Source organism: Bubalus kerabau, chromosome 4, assembly GCF_029407905.1.
Source record: "Bubalus kerabau isolate K-KA32 ecotype Philippines breed swamp buffalo chromosome 4, PCC_UOA_SB_1v2, whole genome shotgun sequence".
NCBI classification, from domain to species: domain Eukaryota; kingdom Metazoa; phylum Chordata; class Mammalia; order Artiodactyla; family Bovidae; genus Bubalus; species Bubalus kerabau.
In genome coordinates this window covers 389,587-409,158 of record NC_073627.1, presented here as the reverse complement: position 1 = coordinate 409,158, position 19,572 = coordinate 389,587, and the positions used below count along the sequence as shown (strand labels likewise).

Below are 19,572 nucleotides of genomic sequence, written 5' to 3'. Positions count from 1 at the left end.
CACCCCGCCTCCGGGGCCGAAGAACGTCGGCAACGGCCCTTGTGCCAGCGGGAGGGCCAGAGCGACCAAGGGGAAGAACAAGAAGCCGCGGCCATCTCTGGGGCTGTGGCGGTAGGTCGGCTCTGACGCACATGCGTGCAGACGCCCAGGCACACGCTGTGTGCGGCACGCCCTGTGTGACGCACCAGGAGTTCCGACGAGGAGCGAGTTCCTCTCGGCCGTGTGCGTGATGCAGCCTCCTGGGAAAAGGCAGGGCCTGGAGTGTGCCCGGGGTCTCGCTGTTCACTTGGAACGGGCTCGTGCCTGAGCGGCTGAGCTCTCGAGGGCTGGCTCTGCTGGGAAGTCGCTGGAGAGGATGGGGGGATGGGGTGCACGAGCGGGTCTGGGCACGGGCCGAGGGCCTCGCACTTCCGCGAGGGTGGGAGAGTCCTCTCTGGATGGGACTTCGGGTGTGGGTTTGCCTTTCTTTCCCCGTCTCCGTTCCCTGGCCGCACCGCTGGCCTCGGGTGAGTGGCGCGGCCTGGAGACGCCTCACAGAACGCCCCCAGCCAGCCGAGCAAGGAGACGATCTCCGGAGCCCTTCGGGGGGCAGGGAAGAGCGGGTGCAGGTCCACGCACCGACTCCTTCCGGCCGGTCAGGCTCTCGAAAATGCCCCAAACGTCCGGAGGCGTCCGGGGAGGAGATGGGCAAGCGGTCTTTATGGGTGGCTGTCCTTTGGGAGGCCTCGTGCTACTTGGCAGAGGGTCCGGCAGGAATGAGGCGGGGATGCGTGCGTCCCCGGCACCACGCTCGTCCGCAGAGATCCCTGGGGCTCCATGTCCGGTGCGAGGAGTATGCCGGAGAAGCTCCAAGTGCCAACAAAGGAGAAGCGATCCACAAGGCCGTGAGCACCGCCACCAGGCCACCCAACCAGTCCCAAAGAAACTTCTCCACCAGCATCGCACTGGTGCCTAAGTGGAGATATGTCGCGCCACGTTCGTTTCTGAAAGCAAAGGTCCTCCCCGCACTGAGGAAAGACCCAAGCCTACCCTACATCGTGATAGCAAGACAACTGGACTTCCGACTCTGCCCGTCCTGTCTGGCAGAATCAGCCCGCTGGGCCCCGGACAAACGCCTCTGGACGCCAGGAGATGCGGCCGGCCTCCAAAGTGCCTGGGGCGGTGGGGAAGCTGTCCTCCCCTGGCCGCTTTCTCGACTGCCTCATGAACCGGTGACGCGCTGGAGGGGCACCTGAGGCCCCTTATCGACCACCTCTTGCGTTTTCTTTCTTTTGCTTGGCTGCTGGCTTCAAACCCCAAACCCTCCATCAAACGGCAAACCGGGAATTTGTGATGTAGCATCTCAGACCTCGAGGGGGCAACTCTGGCTCCTGACTGCGCTAGTCGGCGTGGCAAGGAACAGAGAACGTTCCGATGGCTTGTTTCCCCCTCACGGGTACCTACACCGCAATTGCCCTCCACACGTAGAGAGGACAAAGAATGATGCGCGGTATCTTCCCCCAAGAACATGTACAGGCGTGCCCTGCACGAGGAAGTGGAGCCACCTACAGCCCGCCCTCATCAGCACCACCCATCTTCCTCTGCCCCATCGTCTCAAATGGACTTACTGCTTACCCCATCCACACCCTCTGAAGAAGGAGGAGGAGGAGGAGGAGGAGGAGGAGGAGGTGGAGGAGGAGGAGAAAAAGGAGAAGAATGTCGATTGCAGCTGTGGGGCAGAGGGAATGGGAAGGTGGCCTTATGCTGGGTGAAATCCGGGCAAAAGAGAGAAAAATCCTGGCTGATCTGGCTTCTCTGTGCCACAGGAAGGAGGCAAGAGGACAGGAAGGGTGTGAGCACTTGGATCATAAATCACAAAGCGGTAGGCTCCTAGAATGGGATGGGGGAGCGGGAGGTGGGAGGGGTGCAATAGGCTAAGGAAGAAAGCAGGGTCAGGGCTCTTCTTTCCTAGTGAGGATCAACAGAATCAACACTTCAGCTACGGTAAACCCGTGGACGGTCAAACCCCCATAGTCCTGGAAGGCAAGCATAATGTCCAGGACGGGAGAGCAAACAAACACACATGTCACACACCGAGAAGGAAAGCAACAGTCATCCTCCTCCAGGAGGGAAACCTTTTTTATACCTTGAGTTATAGCGCATTTTGAGCCCTGGCGTTTGAAAGACGACTGTATGAGTCAACTGGTGTATATAAAATAGAGAAAGAGAATAAAAGCAACAAAAAAAATTACAAAATGAACACAAAATAAAAAAAAAAGTTAAAAAATAAATGGAAAAAAAAAAAAAAACTCAAAAAACCCGAAAACACCAACCAGAAAAATAAATAAATAAATAAAGGAAGAAAAAAGGCAACGGAGAGAGAAAAGGAGCTGCAGAAATGAATCCAAAGTTGCAGGGAGCCTATGCCTTTCCAAATGAGCTCGCTTTGGATCTTGACCAACGGCCCTGAAGGAAGAAAAGCGTATGTGCCACTCTGTCGGCATGTTTCGGTGCTAGGACCCTGAACGCTAGAAGAGTGTCCAGTGAGAACGCATCGAAATTGGGGAGGGCCTCACTGGAGTGCAAAGTTGAGGCGAGGGTTTATTGTCGTCCGGGGAGGGGTTGTTCAGGCCGGGGTCGGGGGTGGGGAGACCCCTAAAGGGGAGAGGGTCGGTGGGCAGACATATGTGTCCACAAGTGTGTTAGGATGTGAATGGTGAGCCCACGGAAGTCCTGTCCAGCCGGCATTTGTGTGCTGAACTTGGAAGCCCCGCAGTGACTGTCCAGCGGGCAAGGCTGGAAGGCCCAATGCCCCCGAATCATTTGCATCCTGAGCCCTTTGGTCCAGGGGGTCAGGTCGGAAGTGCGTGTGGGGCCCGGTCAAGGGGAATTCCCCGAGAAAAGTGTGGGTGGTTGGATGGCGGGAGTGGGAGTGGCCACGCCCTCGGCCGCCGCAGCCAATGAGGAGCTTGCAGGTGCGGGGGTGGGGCTGTGGGGAAACCCCCAGAGGCCCGAGGGGGCGGGGCCCAGGCCCTTTTTTGGAGCCGGACCGTCTGAGGGAAGGAGGCGTCGGCGTGCAGCTGCAGGTAGGAGATGGAAACCCTCGTGGGCCTCGTGTGCAGAGCCCCGGGCGCTGCTTCTGAGCACGGGGGAGCTGTGTGTCCGTCTCCCTTCGACGTCTTCCCCGGAGGGCAAGGTGGTGGGCCCAGCGCCGCTGGTGCGGATGCCCTTCGGGGACCCTCTGTCCCTGAGGGGCCGTCGCCGGCGCTTGGGCGTCCGCAGCGGGGTGACTTGGCTCCTGGGCCGGCAGGGCTGAGGCCTGGCCAGACAGGCGCCCTGAGTTGGAAGGGGCCGTGGGGGGTGGGGGCTGGGCTGCAGAATCTGGGGAACACCTGCTACGTGAACGCGGCGCTGCAGTGTCTGAGCCACACGCCGCCCCTGGCCAGCTGGATGGTGTCCCAGCCGCACGCCACCCTCTGTCCGGCCCGCAGCGCCTGCACGCTCTGTGCCATGCGCGCTCACGTGACCCGAGCCCTCCTTCACGCGGGAGAGGTGATCCGGCCCCGCAAGGACCTGCTGGCGGGCTTCCACAGACACCAGCAGGAGGATGCCCACGAGTTTCTGATGTTCACTCTGAATGCCATGCAGCAAGGGTGCTTGAGTGCATCCCAGCCGTCGGGCCATGCCTCGGGGGACACCACCGTCATCCGTCAGATCTTCGGCGGGACGTGGAGGTCTCAGATCCAGTGTCTCCACTGCCTCGGTGTCTCGGACACGTTCGACCCTTATCTGGACATCAGCCTGGATATCACGGCGGCTCAGAGTGTGGAGCAAGCTCTGAGCGAGCTGGTGAAGCCCGAGAAGCTGGACGCGGACAATGCCTATGACTGCGGCGTCTGTCTCCGGAAGGTGCCTGCCACCAAGAGGTTGACTGTGCACAGCACCTCCCAGGTCCTGGTGCTGGTGCTGAAGCGGTTCACACCGGTGAGCGGGGCCAAAAGGGCTCAGGAGGTGCGCTATCCCCAGTGCTTGGACCTGCAGCCCTACACGTCTGAGCGGAAGGCAGGGCCACTGGGCTACGTGCTCTATGCCGTGCTGGTGCACTCCGGGTGGAGCTGTGAGCGAGGACACTACTTCTGTTACGTCCGAGCGGGCAACGGCCAATGGTATAAGATGGACGATGCCGAGGTGACCGCCTGTGACGAGACCGCTGCCCTGAGCCAGAGCGCCTACGTCCTGTTCTACGCCCGGGAGGGTGCGTGGGAAGGGGGCGCTGGGCGAGGGGCAGCGGCCCCCGTCGGGGCTGACCCCACAGACCCCCGGCAGCCTGCAGGAGACGCCGGCGGCAGAGCTCCTGGGTCGGAGGAGTCCCCGGGAGACACAGAGGTCGAAGGGATGAGCTTAGAGCAGTGGAGACGCCTGCAAGAACTCAACCGACCGAAGCCGGCCTTGGAGCTCCGGAAGGTCCAGTCTGCCCTGCCTGCCGGCGCAGTCGTGATTCACCAGTCCAAACACGGAGGAGGGAGAAACCGCACGCCGCCCCAACAGGAGCACGAGCGGCTCGACCGTCCCAGCACGGACACCCCGCCTCCGGGGCCGAAGAACGTCGGCAACGGCCCTTGTGCCAGCGGGAGGGCCAGAGCGACCAAGGGGAAGAACAAGAAGCCGCGGCCATCTCTGGGGCTGTGGCGGTAGGTCGGCTCTGACGCACATGCGTGCAGACGCCCAGGCACACGCTGTGTGCGGCACGCCCTGTGTGACGCACCAGGAGTTCCGACGAGGAGCGAGTTCCTCTCGGCCGTGTGCGTGATGCAGCCTCCTGGGAAAAGGCAGGGCCTGGAGTGTGCCCGGGGTCTCGCTGTTCACTTGGAACGGGCTCGTGCCTGAGCGGCTGAGCTCTCGAGGGCTGGCTCTGCTGGGAAGTCGCTGGAGAGGATGGGGGGATGGGGTGCACGAGCGGGTCTGGGCACGGGCCGAGGGCCTCGCACTTCCGCGAGGGTGGGAGAGTCCTCTCTGGATGGGACTTCGGGTGTGGGTTTGCCTTTCTTTCCCCGTCTCCGTTCCCTGGCCGCACCGCTGGCCTCGGGTGAGTGGCGCGGCCTGGAGACGCCTCACAGAACGCCCCCAGCCAGCCGAGCAAGGAGACGATCTCCGGAGCCCTTCGGGGGGCAGGGAAGAGCGGGTGCAGGTCCACGCACCGACTCCTTCCGGCCGGTCAGGCTCTCGAAAATGCCCCAAACGTCCGGAGGCGTCCGGGGAGGAGATGGGCAAGCGGTCTTTATGGGTGGCTGTCCTTTGGGAGGCCTCGTGCTACTTGGCAGAGGGTCCGGCAGGAATGAGGCGGGGATGCGTGCGTCCCCGGCACCACGCTCGTCCGCAGAGATCCCTGGGGCTCCATGTCCGGTGCGAGGAGTATGCCGGAGAAGCTCCAAGTGCCAACAAAGGAGAAGCGATCCACAAGGCCGTGAGCACCGCCACCAGGCCACCCAACCAGTCCCAAAGAAACTTCTCCACCAGCATCGCACTGGTGCCTAAGTGGAGATATGTCGCGCCACGTTCGTTTCTGAAAGCAAAGGTCCTCCCCGCACTGAGGAAAGACCCAAGCCTACCCTACATCGTGATAGCAAGACAACTGGACTTCCGACTCTGCCCGTCCTGTCTGGCAGAATCAGCCCGCTGGGCCCCGGACAAACGCCTCTGGACGCCAGGAGATGCGGCCGGCCTCCAAAGTGCCTGGGGCGGTGGGGAAGCTGCCCTCCCCTGGCCGCTTTCTCGACTGCCTCATGAGCCCGTGACGCGCTGGAGGGGCACCTGAGGCCCCTTATCGACCACCTCTTGCGTTTTCTTTCTTTTGCTTGGCTGCTGGCTTCAAACCCCAAACCCTCCATCAAACGGCAAACCGGGAATTTGCGATGTAGCATCTCAGACCTCGAGGGGGCAACTCTGGCTCCTGACTGCGCTAGTCGGCGTGGCAAGGAACAGAGAACGTTCCGATGGCTTGTTTCCCCCTCACGGGTACCTACACCGCAATTGCCCTCCACACGTAGAGAGGACAAAGAATGATGCGCGGTATCTTCCCCTAAGAACATGTACAGGCGTGCCCTGCACGAGGAAGTGGAGCCACCTACAGCCCGCCCTCATCAGCACCACCCATCTTCCTCTGCCCCATCGTCTCAAATGGACTTACTGCTTACCCCATCCACACCCTCTGAAGAAGGAGGAGGAGGAGGAGGAGGAGGAGGAGAAAAAGGAGAAGAATGTCGATTGCAGCTGCGGGGCAGAGGGAATGGGAAGGTGGCCTTATGCTGGGTGAAATCCGGGCAAAAGAGAGAAAAATCCTGGCTGATCTGGCTTCTCTGTGCCACGGGAAGGAGGCAAGAGGACAGGAAGGGTGTGAGCACTTGGATCATAAATCACAAAGCGGTAGGCTCCTAGAATGGGATGGGGGAGCGGGAGGTGGGAGGGGTGCAATAGGCTAAGGAAGAAAGCAGGGTCAGGGCTCTTCTTTCCTAGTGAGGATCAACAGAATCAACACTTCAGCTACGGTAAACCCGTGGACGGTCAAACCCCCATAGTCCTGGAAGGCAAGCATAATGTCCAGGACGGGAGAGCAAACAAACACACATGTCACACACCGAGAAGGAAAGCAACAGTCATCCTCCTCCAGGAGGGAAACCTTTTTTATACCTTGAGTTATAGCGCATTTTGAGCCCTGGCGTTTGAAAGACGACTGTATGAGTCAACTGGTGTATATAAAATAGAGAAAGAGAATAAAAGCAACAAAAAAAATTACAAAATGAACACAAAATAAAAAAAAAAGTTAAAAAATAAATGGAAAAAAAGAAAAAAAACTCAAAAAACCCGAAAACACCAACCAGAAAAATAAATAAATAAATAAAGGAAGAAAAAAGGCAACGGAGAGAGAAAAGGAGCTGCAGAAATGAATCCAAAGTTGCAGGGAGCCTATGCCTTTCCAAATGAGCTCGCTTTGGATCTTGACCAACGGCCCTGAAGGAAGAAAAGCGTATGTGCCACTCTGTCGGCATGTTTCGGTGCTAGGACCCTGAACGCTAGAAGAGTGTCCAGTGAGAACGCATCGAAATTGGGGAGGGCCTCACTGGAGTGCAAAGTTGAGGCGAGGGTTTATTGTCGTCCGGGGAGGGGTTGTTCAGGCCGGGGTCGGGGGTGGGGAGACCCCTAAAGGGGAGAGGGTCGGTGGGCAGACATATGTGTCCACAAGTGTGTTAGGATGTGAATGGTGAGCCCACGGAAGTCCTGTCCAGCCGGCATTTGTGTGCTGAACTTGGAAGCCCCGCAGTGACTGTCCAGCGGGCAAGGCTGGAAGGCCCAATGCCCCCGAATCATTTGCATCCTGAGCCCTTTGGTCCAGGGGGTCAGGTCGGAAGTGCGTGTGGGGCCCGGTCAAGGGGAATTCCCCGAGAAAAGTGTGGGTGGTTGGATGGCGGGAGTGGGAGTGGCCACGCCCTCGGCCGCCGCAGCCAATGAGGAGCTTGCAGGTGCGGGGGTGGGGCTGTGGGGAAACCCCCAGAGGCCCGAGGGGGCGGGGCCCAGGCCCTTTTTTGGAGCCGGACCGTCTGAGGGAAGGAGGCGTCGGCGTGCAGCTGCAGGTAGGAGATGGAAACCCTCGTGGGCCTCGTGTGCAGAGCCCCGGGCGCTGCTTCTGAGCACGGGGGAGCTGTGTGTCCGTCTCCCTTCGACGTCTTCCCCGGAGGGCAAGGTGGTGGGCCCAGCGCCGCTGGTGCGGATGCCCTTCGGGGACCCTCTGTCCCTGAGGGGCCGTCGCCGGCGCTTGGGCGTCCGCAGCGGGGTGACTTGGCTCCTGGGTCGGCAGGGCTGAGGCCTGGCCAGACAGGCGCCCTGAGTTGGAAGGGGCCGTGGGGGGTGGGGGCTGGGCTGCAGAATCTGGGGAACACCTGCTACGTGAACGCGGCGCTGCAGTGTCTGAGCCACACGCCGCCCCTGGCCAGCTGGATGGTGTCCCAGCCGCACGCCACCCTCTGTCCGGCCCGCAGCGCCTGCACGCTCTGTGCCATGCGCGCTCACGTGACCCGAGCCCTCCTTCACGCGGGAGAGGTGATCCGGCCCCGCAAGGACCTGCTGGCGGGCTTCCACAGACACCAGCAGGAGGATGCCCACGAGTTTCTGATGTTCACTCTGAATGCCATGCAGCAAGGGTGCTTGAGTGCATCCCAGCCGTCGGGCCATGCCTCGGGGGACACCACCGTCATCCGTCAGATCTTCGGCGGGACGTGGAGGTCTCAGATCCAGTGTCTCCACTGCCTCGGTGTCTCGGACACGTTCGACCCTTATCTGGACATCAGCCTGGATATCACGGCGGCTCAGAGTGTGGAGCAAGCTCTGAGCGAGCTGGTGAAGCCCGAGAAGCTGGACGCGGACAATGCCTATGACTGCGGCGTCTGTCTCCGGAAGGTGCCTGCCACCAAGAGGTTGACTGTGCACAGCACCTCCCAGGTCCTGGTGCTGGTGCTGAAGCGGTTCACACCGGTGAGCGGGGCCAAAAGGGCTCAGGAGGTGCGCTATCCCCAGTGCTTGGACCTGCAGCCCTACACGTCTGAGCGGAAGGCAGGGCCACTGGGCTACGTGCTCTATGCCGTGCTGGTGCACTCCGGGTGGAGCTGTGAGCGAGGACACTACTTCTGTTACGTCCGAGCGGGCAACGGCCAATGGTATAAGATGGACGATGCCGAGGTGACCGCCTGTGACGAGACCGCTGCCCTGAGCCAGAGCGCCTACGTCCTGTTCTACGCCCGGGAGGGTGCGTGGGAAGGGGGCGCTGGGCGAGGGGCAGCGGCCCCCGTCGGGGCTGACCCCACAGACCCCCGGCAGCCTGCAGGAGACGCCGGCGGCAGAGCTCCTGGGTCGGAGGAGTCCCCGGGAGACACAGAGGTCGAAGGGATGAGCTTAGAGCAGTGGAGACGCCTGCAAGAACTCAACCGACCGAAGCCGGCCTTGGAGCTCCGGAAGGTCCAGTCTGCCCTGCCTGCCGGCGCAGTCGTGATTCACCAGTCCAAACACGGAGGAGGGAGAAACCGCACGCCGCCCCAACAGGAGCACGAGCGGCTCGACCGTCCCAGCACGGACACCCCGCCTCCGGGGCCGAAGAACGTCGGCAACGGCCCTTGTGCCAGCGGGAGGGCCAGAGCGACCAAGGGGAAGAACAAGAAGCCGCGGCCATCTCTGGGGCTGTGGCGGTAGGTCGGCTCTGACGCACATGCGTGCAGACGCCCAGGCACACGCTGTGTGCGGCACGCCCTGTGTGACGCACCAGGAGTTCCGACGAGGAGCGAGTTCCTCTCGGCCGTGTGCGTGATGCAGCCTCCTGGGAAAAGGCAGGGCCTGGAGTGTGCCCGGGGTCTCGCTGTTCACTTGGAACGGGCTCGTGCCTGAGCGGCTGAGCTCTCGAGGGCTGGCTCTGCTGGGAAGTCGCTGGAGAGGATGGGGGGATGGGGTGCACGAGCGGGTCTGGGCACGGGCCGAGGGCCTCGCACTTCCGCGAGGGTGGGAGAGTCCTCTCTGGATGGGACTTCGGGTGTGGGTTTGCCTTTCTTTCCCCGTCTCCGTTCCCTGGCCGCACCGCTGGCCTCGGGTGAGTGGCGCGGCCTGGAGACGCCTCACAGAACGCCCCCAGCCAGCCGAGCAAGGAGACGATCTCCGGAGCCCTTCGGGGGGCAGGGAAGAGCGGGTGCAGGTCCACGCACCGACTCCTTCCGGCCGGTCAGGCTCTCGAAAATGCCCCAAACGTCCGGAGGCGTCCGGGGAGGAGATGGGCAAGCGGTCTTTATGGGTGGCTGTCCTTTGGGAGGCCTCGTGCTACTTGGCAGAGGGTCCGGCAGGAATGAGGCGGGGATGCGTGCGTCCCCGGCACCACGCTCGTCCGCAGAGATCCCTGGGGCTCCATGTCCGGTGCGAGGAGTATGCCGGAGAAGCTCCAAGTGCCAACAAAGGAGAAGCGATCCACAAGGCCGTGAGCACCGCCACCAGGCCACCCAACCAGTCCCAAAGAAACTTCTCCACCAGCATCGCACTGGTGCCTAAGTGGAGATATGTCGCGCCACGTTCGTTTCTGAAAGCAAAGGTCCTCCCCGCACTGAGGAAAGACCCAAGCCTACCCTACATCGTGATAGCAAGACAACTGGACTTCCGACTCTGCCCGTCCTGTCTGGCAGAATCAGCCCGCTGGGCCCCGGACAAACGCCTCTGGACGCCAGGAGATGCGGCCGGCCTCCAAAGTGCCTGGGGCGGTGGGGAAGCTGCCCTCCCCTGGCCGCTTTCTCGACTGCCTCATGAGCCCGTGACGCGCTGGAGGGGCACCTGAGGCCCCTTATCGACCACCTCTTGCGTTTTCTTTCTTTTGCTTGGCTGCTGGCTTCAAACCCCAAACCCTCCATCAAACGGCAAACCGGGAATTTGCGATGTAGCATCTCAGACCTCGAGGGGGCAACTCTGGCTCCTGACTGCGCTAGTCGGCGTGGCAAGGAACAGAGAACGTTCCGATGGCTTGTTTCCCCCTCACGGGTACCTACACCGCAATTGCCCTCCACACGTAGAGAGGACAAAGAATGATGCGCGGTATCTTCCCCTAAGAACATGTACAGGCGTGCCCTGCACGAGGAAGTGGAGCCACCTACAGCCCGCCCTCATCAGCACCACCCATCTTCCTCTGCCCCATCGTCTCAAATGGACTTACTGCTTACCCCATCCACACCCTCTGAAGAAGGAGGAGGAGGAGGAGGAGGAGGAGGAGAAAAAGGAGAAGAATGTCGATTGCAGCTGCGGGGCAGAGGGAATGGGAAGGTGGCCTTATGCTGGGTGAAATCCGGGCAAAAGAGAGAAAAATCCTGGCTGATCTGGCTTCTCTGTGCCACGGGAAGGAGGCAAGAGGACAGGAAGGGTGTGAGCACTTGGATCATAAATCACAAAGCGGTAGGCTCCTAGAATGGGATGGGGGAGCGGGAGGTGGGAGGGGTGCAATAGGCTAAGGAAGAAAGCAGGGTCAGGGCTCTTCTTTCCTAGTGAGGATCAACAGAATCAACACTTCAGCTACGGTAAACCCGTGGACGGTCAAACCCCCATAGTCCTGGAAGGCAAGCATAATGTCCAGGACGGGAGAGCAAACAAACACACATGTCACACACCGAGAAGGAAAGCAACAGTCATCCTCCTCCAGGAGGGAAACCTTTTTTATACCTTGAGTTATAGCGCATTTTGAGCCCTGGCGTTTGAAAGACGACTGTATGAGTCAACTGGTGTATATAAAATAGAGAAAGAGAATAAAAGCAACAAAAAAAATTACAAAATGAACACAAAATAAAAAAAAAAGTTAAAAAATAAATGGAAAAAAAGAAAAAAAACTCAAAAAACCCGAAAACACCAACCAGAAAAATAAATAAATAAATAAAGGAAGAAAAAAGGCAACGGAGAGAGAAAAGGAGCTGCAGAAATGAATCCAAAGTTGCAGGGAGCCTATGCCTTTCCAAATGAGCTCGCTTTGGATCTTGACCAACGGCCCTGAAGGAAGAAAAGCGTATGTGCCACTCTGTCGGCATGTTTCGGTGCTAGGACCCTGAACGCTAGAAGAGTGTCCAGTGAGAACGCATCGAAATTGGGGAGGGCCTCACTGGAGTGCAAAGTTGAGGCGAGGGTTTATTGTCGTCCGGGGAGGGGTTGTTCAGGCCGGGGTCGGGGGTGGGGAGACCCCTAAAGGGGAGAGGGTCGGTGGGCAGACATATGTGTCCACAAGTGTGTTAGGATGTGAATGGTGAGCCCACGGAAGTCCTGTCCAGCCGGCATTTGTGTGCTGAACTTGGAAGCCCCGCAGTGACTGTCCAGCGGGCAAGGCTGGAAGGCCCAATGCCCCCGAATCATTTGCATCCTGAGCCCTTTGGTCCAGGGGGTCAGGTCGGAAGTGCGTGTGGGGCCCGGTCAAGGGGAATTCCCCGAGAAAAGTGTGGGTGGTTGGATGGCGGGAGTGGGAGTGGCCACGCCCTCGGCCGCCGCAGCCAATGAGGAGCTTGCAGGTGCGGGGGTGGGGCTGTGGGGAAACCCCCAGAGGCCCGAGGGGGCGGGGCCCAGGCCCTTTTTTGGAGCCGGACCGTCTGAGGGAAGGAGGCGTCGGCGTGCAGCTGCAGGTAGGAGATGGAAACCCTCGTGGGCCTCGTGTGCAGAGCCCCGGGCGCTGCTTCTGAGCACGGGGGAGCTGTGTGTCCGTCTCCCTTCGACGTCTTCCCCGGAGGGCAAGGTGGTGGGCCCAGCGCCGCTGGTGCGGATGCCCTTCGGGGACCCTCTGTCCCTGAGGGGCCGTCGCCGGCGCTTGGGCGTCCGCAGCGGGGTGACTTGGCTCCTGGGCCGGCAGGGCTGAGGCCTGGCCAGACAGGCGCCCTGAGTTGGAAGGGGCCGTGGGGGGTGGGGGCTGGGCTGCAGAATCTGGGGAACACCTGCTACGTGAACGCGGCGCTGCAGTGTCTGAGCCACACGCCGCCCCTGGCCAGCTGGATGGTGTCCCAGCCGCACGCCACCCTCTGTCCGGCCCGCAGCGCCTGCACGCTCTGTGCCATGCGCGCTCACGTGACCCGAGCCCTCCTTCACGCGGGAGAGGTGATCCGGCCCCGCAAGGACCTGCTGGCGGGCTTCCACAGACACCAGCAGGAGGATGCCCACGAGTTTCTGATGTTCACTCTGAATGCCATGCAGCAAGGGTGCTTGAGTGCATCCCAGCCGTCGGGCCATGCCTCGGGGGACACCACCGTCATCCGTCAGATCTTCGGCGGGACGTGGAGGTCTCAGATCCAGTGTCTCCACTGCCTCGGTGTCTCGGACACGTTCGACCCTTATCTGGACATCAGCCTGGATATCACGGCGGCTCAGAGTGTGGAGCAAGCTCTGAGCGAGCTGGTGAAGCCCGAGAAGCTGGACGCGGACAATGCCTATGACTGCGGCGTCTGTCTCCGGAAGGTGCCTGCCACCAAGAGGTTGACTGTGCACAGCACCTCCCAGGTCCTGGTGCTGGTGCTGAAGCGGTTCACACCGGTGAGCGGGGCCAAAAGGGCTCAGGAGGTGCGCTATCCCCAGTGCTTGGACCTGCAGCCCTACACGTCTGAGCGGAAGGCAGGGCCACTGGGCTACGTGCTCTATGCCGTGCTGGTGCACTCCGGGTGGAGCTGTGAGCGAGGACACTACTTCTGTTACGTCCGAGCGGGCAACGGCCAATGGTATAAGATGGACGATGCCGAGGTGACCGCCTGTGACGAGACCGCTGCCCTGAGCCAGAGCGCCTACGTCCTGTTCTACGCCCGGGAGGGTGCGTGGGAAGGGGGCGCTGGGCGAGGGGCAGCGGCCCCCGTCGGGGCTGACCCCACAGACCCCCGGCAGCCTGCAGGAGACGCCGGCGGCAGAGCTCCTGGGTCGGAGGAGTCCCCGGGAGACACAGAGGTCGAAGGGATGAGCTTAGAGCAGTGGAGACGCCTGCAAGAACTCAACCGACCGAAGCCGGCCTTGGAGCTCCGGAAGGTCCAGTCTGCCCTGCCTGCCGGCGCAGTCGTGATTCACCAGTCCAAACACGGAGGAGGGAGAAACCGCACGCCGCCCCAACAGGAGCACGAGCGGCTCGACCGTCCCAGCACGGACACCCCGCCTCCGGGGCCGAAGAACGTCGGCAACGGCCCTTGTGCCAGCGGGAGGGCCAGAGCGACCAAGGGGAAGAACAAGAAGCCGCGGCCATCTCTGGGGCTGTGGCGGTAGGTCGGCTCTGACGCACATGCGTGCAGACGCCCAGGCACACGCTGTGTGCGGCACGCCCTGTGTGACGCACCAGGAGTTCCGACGAGGAGCGAGTTCCTCTCGGCCGTGTGCGTGATGCAGCCTCCTGGGAAAAGGCAGGGCCTGGAGTGTGCCCGGGGTCTCGCTGTTCACTTGGAACGGGCTCGTGCCTGAGCGGCTGAGCTCTCGAGGGCTGGCTCTGCTGGGAAGTCGCTGGAGAGGATGGGGGGATGGGGTGCACGAGCGGGTCTGGGCACGGGCCGAGGGCCTCGCACTTCCGCGAGGGTGGGAGAGTCCTCTCTGGATGGGACTTCGGGTGTGGGTTTGCCTTTCTTTCCCCGTCTCCGTTCCCTGGCCGCACCGCTGGCCTCGGGTGAGTGGCGCGGCCTGGAGACGCCTCACAGAACGCCCCCAGCCAGCCGAGCAAGGAGACGATCTCCGGAGCCCTTCGGGGGGCAGGGAAGAGCGGGTGCAGGTCCACGCACCGACTCCTTCCGGCCGGTCAGGCTCTCGAAAATGCCCCAAACGTCCGGAGGCGTCCGGGGAGGAGATGGGCAAGCGGTCTTTATGGGTGGCTGTCCTTTGGGAGGCCTCGTGCTACTTGGCAGAGGGTCCGGCAGGAATGAGGCGGGGATGCGTGCGTCCCCGGCACCACGCTCGTCCGCAGAGATCCCTGGGGCTCCATGTCCGGTGCGAGGAGTATGCCGGAGAAGCTCCAAGTGCCAACAAAGGAGAAGCGATCCACAAGGCCGTGAGCACCGCCACCAGGCCACCCAACCAGTCCCAAAGAAACTTCTCCACCAGCATCGCACTGGTGCCTAAGTGGAGATATGTCGCGCCACGTTCGTTTCTGAAAGCAAAGGTCCTCCCCGCACTGAGGAAAGACCCAAGCCTACCCTACATCGTGATAGCAAGACAACTGGACTTCCGACTCTGCCCGTCCTGTCTGGCAGAATCAGCCCGCTGGGCCCCGGACAAACGCCTCTGGACGCCAGGAGATGCGGCCGGCCTCCAAAGTGCCTGGGGCGGTGGGGAAGCTGTCCTCCCCTGGCCGCTTTCTCGACTGCCTCATGAGCCCGTGACGCGCTGGAGGGGCACCTGAGGCCCCTTATCGACCACCTCTTGCGTTTTCTTTCTTTTGCTTGGCTGCTGGCTTCAAACCCCAAACCCTCCATCAAACGGCAAACCGGGAATTTGCGATGTAGCATCTCAGACCTCGAGGGGGCAACTCTGGCTCCTGACTGCGCTAGTCGGCGTGGCAAGGAACAGAGAACGTTCCGATGGCTTGTTTCCCCCTCACGGGTACCTACACCGCAATTGCCCTCCACACGTAGAGAGGACAAAGAATGATGCGCGGTATCTTCCCCCAAGAACATGTACAGGCGTGCCCTGCACGAGGAAGTGGAGCCACCTACAGCCCGCCCTCATCAGCACCACCCATCTTCCTCTGCCCCATCGTCTCAAATGGACTTACTGCTTACCCCATCCACACCCTCTGAAGAAGGAGGAGGAGGAGGAGGAGGAGGAGAAAAAGGAGAAGAATGTCGATTGCAGCTGCGGGGCAGAGGGAATGGGAAGGTGGCCTTATGCTGGGTGAAATCCGGGCAAAAGAGAGAAAAATCCTGGCTGATCTGGCTTCTCTGTGCCACAGGAAGGAGGCAAGAGGACAGGAAGGGTGTGAGCACTTGGATCATAAATCACAAAGCGGTAGGCTCCTAGAATGGGATGGGGGAGCGGGAGGTGGGAGGGGTGCAATAGGCTAAGGAAGAAAGCAGGGTCAGGGCTCTTCTTTCCTAGTGAGGATCAACAGAATCAACACTTCAGCTACGGTAAACCCGTGGACGGTCAAACCCCCATAGTCCTGGAAGGCAAGCATAATGTCCAGGACGGGAGAGCAAACAAACACACATGTCACACACCGAGAAGGAAAGCAACAGTCATCCTCCTCCAGGAGGGAAACCTTTTTTATACCTTGAGTTATAGCGCATTTTGAGCCCTGGCGTTTGAAAGACGACTGTATGAGTCAACTGGTGTATATAAAATAGAGAAAGAGAATAAAAGCAACAAAAAAAATTACAAAATGAACACAAAATAAAAAAAAAAGTTAAAAAATAAATGGAAAAAAAAAAAAAAACTCAAAAAACCCGAAAACACCAACCAGAAAAATAAATAAATAAATAAAGGAAGAAAAAAGGCAACGGAGAGAGAAAAGGAGCTGCAGAAATGAATCCAAAGTTGCAGGGAGCCTATGCCTTTCCAAATGAGCTCGCTTTGGATCTTGACCAACGGCCCTGAAGGAAGAAAAGCGTATGTGCCACTCTGTCGGCATGTTTCGGTGCTAGGACCCTGAACGCTAGAAGAGTGTCCAGTGAGAACGCATCGAAATTGGGGAGGGCCTCACTGGAGTGCAAAGTTGAGGCGAGGGTTTATTGTCGTCCGGGGAGGGGTTGTTCAGGCCGGGGTCGGGGGTGGGGAGACCCCTAAAGGGGAGAGGGTCGGTGGGCAGACATATGTGTCCACAAGTGTGTTAGGATGTGAATGGTGAGCCCACGGAAGTCCTGTCCAGCCGGCATTTGTGTGCTGAACTTGGAAGCCCCGCAGTGACTGTCCAGCGGGCAAGGCTGGAAGGCCCAATGCCCCCGAATCATTTGCATCCTGAGCCCTTTGGTCCAGGGGGTCAGGTCGGAAGTGCGTGTGGGGCCCGGTCAAGGGGAATTCCCCGAGAAAAGTGTGGGTGGTTGGATGGCGGGAGTGGGAGTGGCCACGCCCTCGGCCGCCGCAGCCAATGAGGAGCTTGCAGGTGCGGGGGTGGGGCTGTGGGGAAACCCCCAGAGGCCCGAGGGGGCGGGGCCCAGGCCCTTTTTTGGAGCCGGACCGTCTGAGGGAAGGAGGCGTCGGCGTGCAGCTGCAGGTAGGAGATGGAAACCCTCGTGGGCCTCGTGTGCAGAGCCCCGGGCGCTGCTTCTGAGCACGGGGGAGCTGTGTGTCCGTCTCCCTTCGACGTCTTCCCCGGAGGGCAAGGTGGTGGGCCCAGCGCCGCTGGTGCGGATGCCCTTCGGGGACCCTCTGTCCCTGAGGGGCCGTCGCCGGCGCTTGGGCGTCCGCAGCGGGGTGACTTGGCTCCTGGGCCGGCAGGGCTGAGGCCTGGCCAGACAGGCGCCCTGAGTTGGAAGGGGCCGTGGGGGGTGGGGGCTGGGCTGCAGAATCTGGGGAACACCTGCTACGTGAACGCGGCGCTGCAGTGTCTGAGCCACACGCCGCCCCTGGCCAGCTGGATGGTGTCCCAGCCGCACGCCACCCTCTGTCCGGCCCGCAGCGCCTGCACGCTCTGTGCCATGCGCGCTCACGTGACCCGAGCCCTCCTTCACGCGGGAGAGGTGATCCGGCCCCGCAAGGACCTGCTGGCGGGCTTCCACAGACACCAGCAGGAGGATGCCCACGAGTTTCTGATGTTCACTCTGAATGCCATGCAGCAAGGGTGCTTGAGTGCATCCCAGCCGTCGGGCCATGCCTCGGGGGACACCACCGTCATCCGTCAGATCTTCGGCGGGACGTGGAGGTCTCAGATCCAGTGTCTCCACTGCCTCGGTGTCTCGGACACGTTCGACCCTTATCTGGACATCAGCCTGGATATCACGGCGGCTCAGAGTGTGGAGCAAGCTCTGAGCGAGCTGGTGAAGCCCGAGAAGCTGGACGCGGACAATGCCTATGACTGCGGCGTCTGTCTCCGGAAGGTGCCTGCCACCAAGAGGTTGACTGTGCACAGCACCTCCCAGGTCCTGGTGCTGGTGCTGAAGCGGTTCACACCGGTGAGCGGGGCCAAAAGGGCTCAGGAGGTGCGCTATCCCCAGTGCTTGGACCTGCAGCCCTACACGTCTGAGCGGAAGGCAGGGCCACTGGGCTACGTGCTCTATGCCGTGCTGGTGCACTCCGGGTGGAGCTGTGAGCGAGGACACTACTTCTGTTACGTCCGAGCGGGCAACGGCCAATGGTATAAGATGGACGATGCCGAGGTGACCGCCTGTGACGAGACCGCTGCCCTGAGCCAGAGCGCCTACGTCCTGTTCTACGCCCGGGAGGGTGCGTGGGAAGGGGGCGCTGGGCGAGGGGCAGCGGCCCCCGTCGGGGCTGACCCCACAGACCCCCGGCAGCCTGCAGGAGACGCCGGCGGCAGAGCTCCTGGGTCGGAGGAGTCCCCGGGAGACACAGAGGTCGAAGGGATGAGCTTAGAGCAGTGGAGACGCCTGCAAGAACTCAACCGACCGAAGCCGGCCTTGGAGCTCCGGAAGGTCCAGTCTGCCCTGCCTGCCGGCGCAGTCGTGATTCACCAGTCCAAACACGGAGGAGGGAGAAACCGCACGCCGCCCCAACAGGAGCACGAGCGGCTCGACCGTCCCAGCACGGACACCCCGCCTCCGGGGCCGAAGAACGTCGGCAACGGCCCTTGTGCCAGCGGGAGGGCCAGAGCGACCAAGGGGAAGAACAAGAAGCCGCGGCCATCTCTGGGGCTGTGGCGGTAGGTCGGCTCTGACGCACATGCGTGCAGACGCCCAGGCACACGCTGTGTGCGGCACGCCCTGTGTGACGCACCAGGAGTTCCGACGAGGAGCGAGTTCCTCTCGGCCGTGTGCGTGATGCAGCCTCCTGGGAAAAGGCAGGGCCTGGAGTGTGCCCGGGGTCTCGCTGTTCACTTGGAACGGGCTCGTGCCTGAGCGGCTGAGCTCTCGAGGGCTGGCTCTGCTGGGAAGTCGCTGGAGAGGATGGGGGGATGGGGTGCACGAGCGGGTCTGGGCACGGGCCGAGGGCCTCGCACTTCCGCGAGGGTGGGAGAGTCCTCTCTGGATGGGACTTCGGGTGTGGGTTTGCCTTTCTTTCCCCGTCTCCGTTCCCTGGCCGCACCGCTGGCCTCGGGTGAGTGGCGCGGCCTGGAGACGCCTCACAGAACACCCCCAGCCAGCCGAGCAAGGAGACGATCTCCGGAGCCCTTCGGGGGGCAGGGAAGAGCGGGTGCAGGTCCACGCACCGACTCCTTCCGGCCGGTCAGGCTCTCGAAAATGCCCCAAACGTCCGGAGGCGTCCGGGGAGGAGATGGGCAAGCGGTCTTTATGGGTGGCTGTCCTTTGGGAGGCCTCGTGCTACTTGGCAGAGGGTCCGGCAGGAATGAGGCGGGGATGCGTGCGTCCCCGGCACCACGCTCGTCCGCAGAGATCCCTGGGGCTCCATGTCCGGTGCGAGGAGTATGCCGGAGAAGCTCCAAGTGCCAACAAAGGAGAAGCGATCCACAAGGCCGTGAGCACCGCCACCAGGCCACCCAACCAGTCCCAAAGAAACTTCTCCACCAGCATCGCACTGGTGCCTAAGTGGAGATATGTCGCGCCACGTTCGTTTCTGAAAGCAAAGGTCCTCCCCGCACTGAGGAAAGACCCAAGCCTACCCTACATCGTGATAGCAAGACAACTGGACTTCCGACTCTGCCCGTCCTGTCTGGCAGAATCAGCCCGCTGGGCCCCGGACAAACGCCTCTGGACGCCAGGAGATGCGGCCGGCCTCCAAAGTGCCTGGGGCGGTGGGGAAGCTGTCCTCCCCTGGCCGCTTTCTCGACTGCCTCATGAGCCCGTGACGCGCTGGAGGGGCACCTGAGGCCCCTTATCGACCACCTCTTGCGTTTTCTTTCTTTTGCTTGGCTGCTGGCTTCAAACCCCAAACCCTCCATCAAACGGCAAACCGGGAATTTGCGATGTAGCATCTCAGACCTCGAGGGGGCAACTCTGGCTCCTGACTGCGCTAGTCGGCGTG

The 19,572-nt window shown here is 61.4% G+C and overlaps 4 protein-coding genes across 4 annotated transcripts; all 4 read left to right on the top strand.

Annotated features, from left to right (window-relative positions):
- The first annotated feature begins 2,986 nt into the window (after positions 1-2,986).
- LOC129648523 (ubiquitin carboxyl-terminal hydrolase 17-like protein 6) lies at positions 2,987-4,695 on the top strand. Its single transcript, XM_055574936.1, has one exon. It carries the CDS (start codon positions 3,073-3,075, stop codon positions 4,672-4,674), a length of 1,602 nt encoding a protein of 533 aa, XP_055430911.1. The 5' UTR covers positions 2,987-3,072; the 3' UTR covers positions 4,675-4,695.
- Positions 4,696-7,528: 2,833 nt separating this feature from the next.
- On the top strand, positions 7,529-9,237 carry LOC129648522 (ubiquitin carboxyl-terminal hydrolase 17-like protein 6). The gene has a single exon (XM_055574935.1). It carries the CDS (start codon positions 7,615-7,617, stop codon positions 9,214-9,216), a length of 1,602 nt encoding a protein of 533 aa, XP_055430910.1. The 5' UTR covers positions 7,529-7,614; the 3' UTR covers positions 9,217-9,237.
- A 2,833-nt stretch (positions 9,238-12,070) lies between these two features.
- Positions 12,071-13,779, top strand: LOC129648520 (ubiquitin carboxyl-terminal hydrolase 17-like protein 6). The gene has a single exon (XM_055574934.1). It carries the CDS (start codon positions 12,157-12,159, stop codon positions 13,756-13,758), a length of 1,602 nt encoding a protein of 533 aa, XP_055430909.1. The 5' UTR covers positions 12,071-12,156; the 3' UTR covers positions 13,759-13,779.
- A 2,829-nt stretch (positions 13,780-16,608) lies between these two features.
- Positions 16,609-18,578, top strand: LOC129648519 (ubiquitin carboxyl-terminal hydrolase 17-like protein 6). Its single transcript, XM_055574933.1, has one exon. The coding sequence runs from the start codon at positions 16,695-16,697 to the stop codon at positions 18,294-18,296; it is 1,602 nt and encodes a 533-aa protein (XP_055430908.1). The 5' UTR covers positions 16,609-16,694; the 3' UTR covers positions 18,297-18,578.
- Positions 18,579-19,572: the final 994 nt, after the last annotated feature.

What these genes read in the sequence shown, in the direction of transcription:
- LOC129648519 (XM_055574933.1), top strand. Translation starts at nt 16,695, where the DNA reads ATGGAAACCCTCGTGGGCCTCGTGTGCAGAGCCCCGGGCGCTGCTTCT.
- LOC129648523 (XM_055574936.1), top strand. Translation starts at nt 3,073, where the DNA reads ATGGAAACCCTCGTGGGCCTCGTGTGCAGAGCCCCGGGCGCTGCTTCT.
- LOC129648522 (XM_055574935.1), top strand. Translation starts at nt 7,615, where the DNA reads ATGGAAACCCTCGTGGGCCTCGTGTGCAGAGCCCCGGGCGCTGCTTCT.
- LOC129648520 (XM_055574934.1), top strand. Translation starts at nt 12,157, where the DNA reads ATGGAAACCCTCGTGGGCCTCGTGTGCAGAGCCCCGGGCGCTGCTTCT.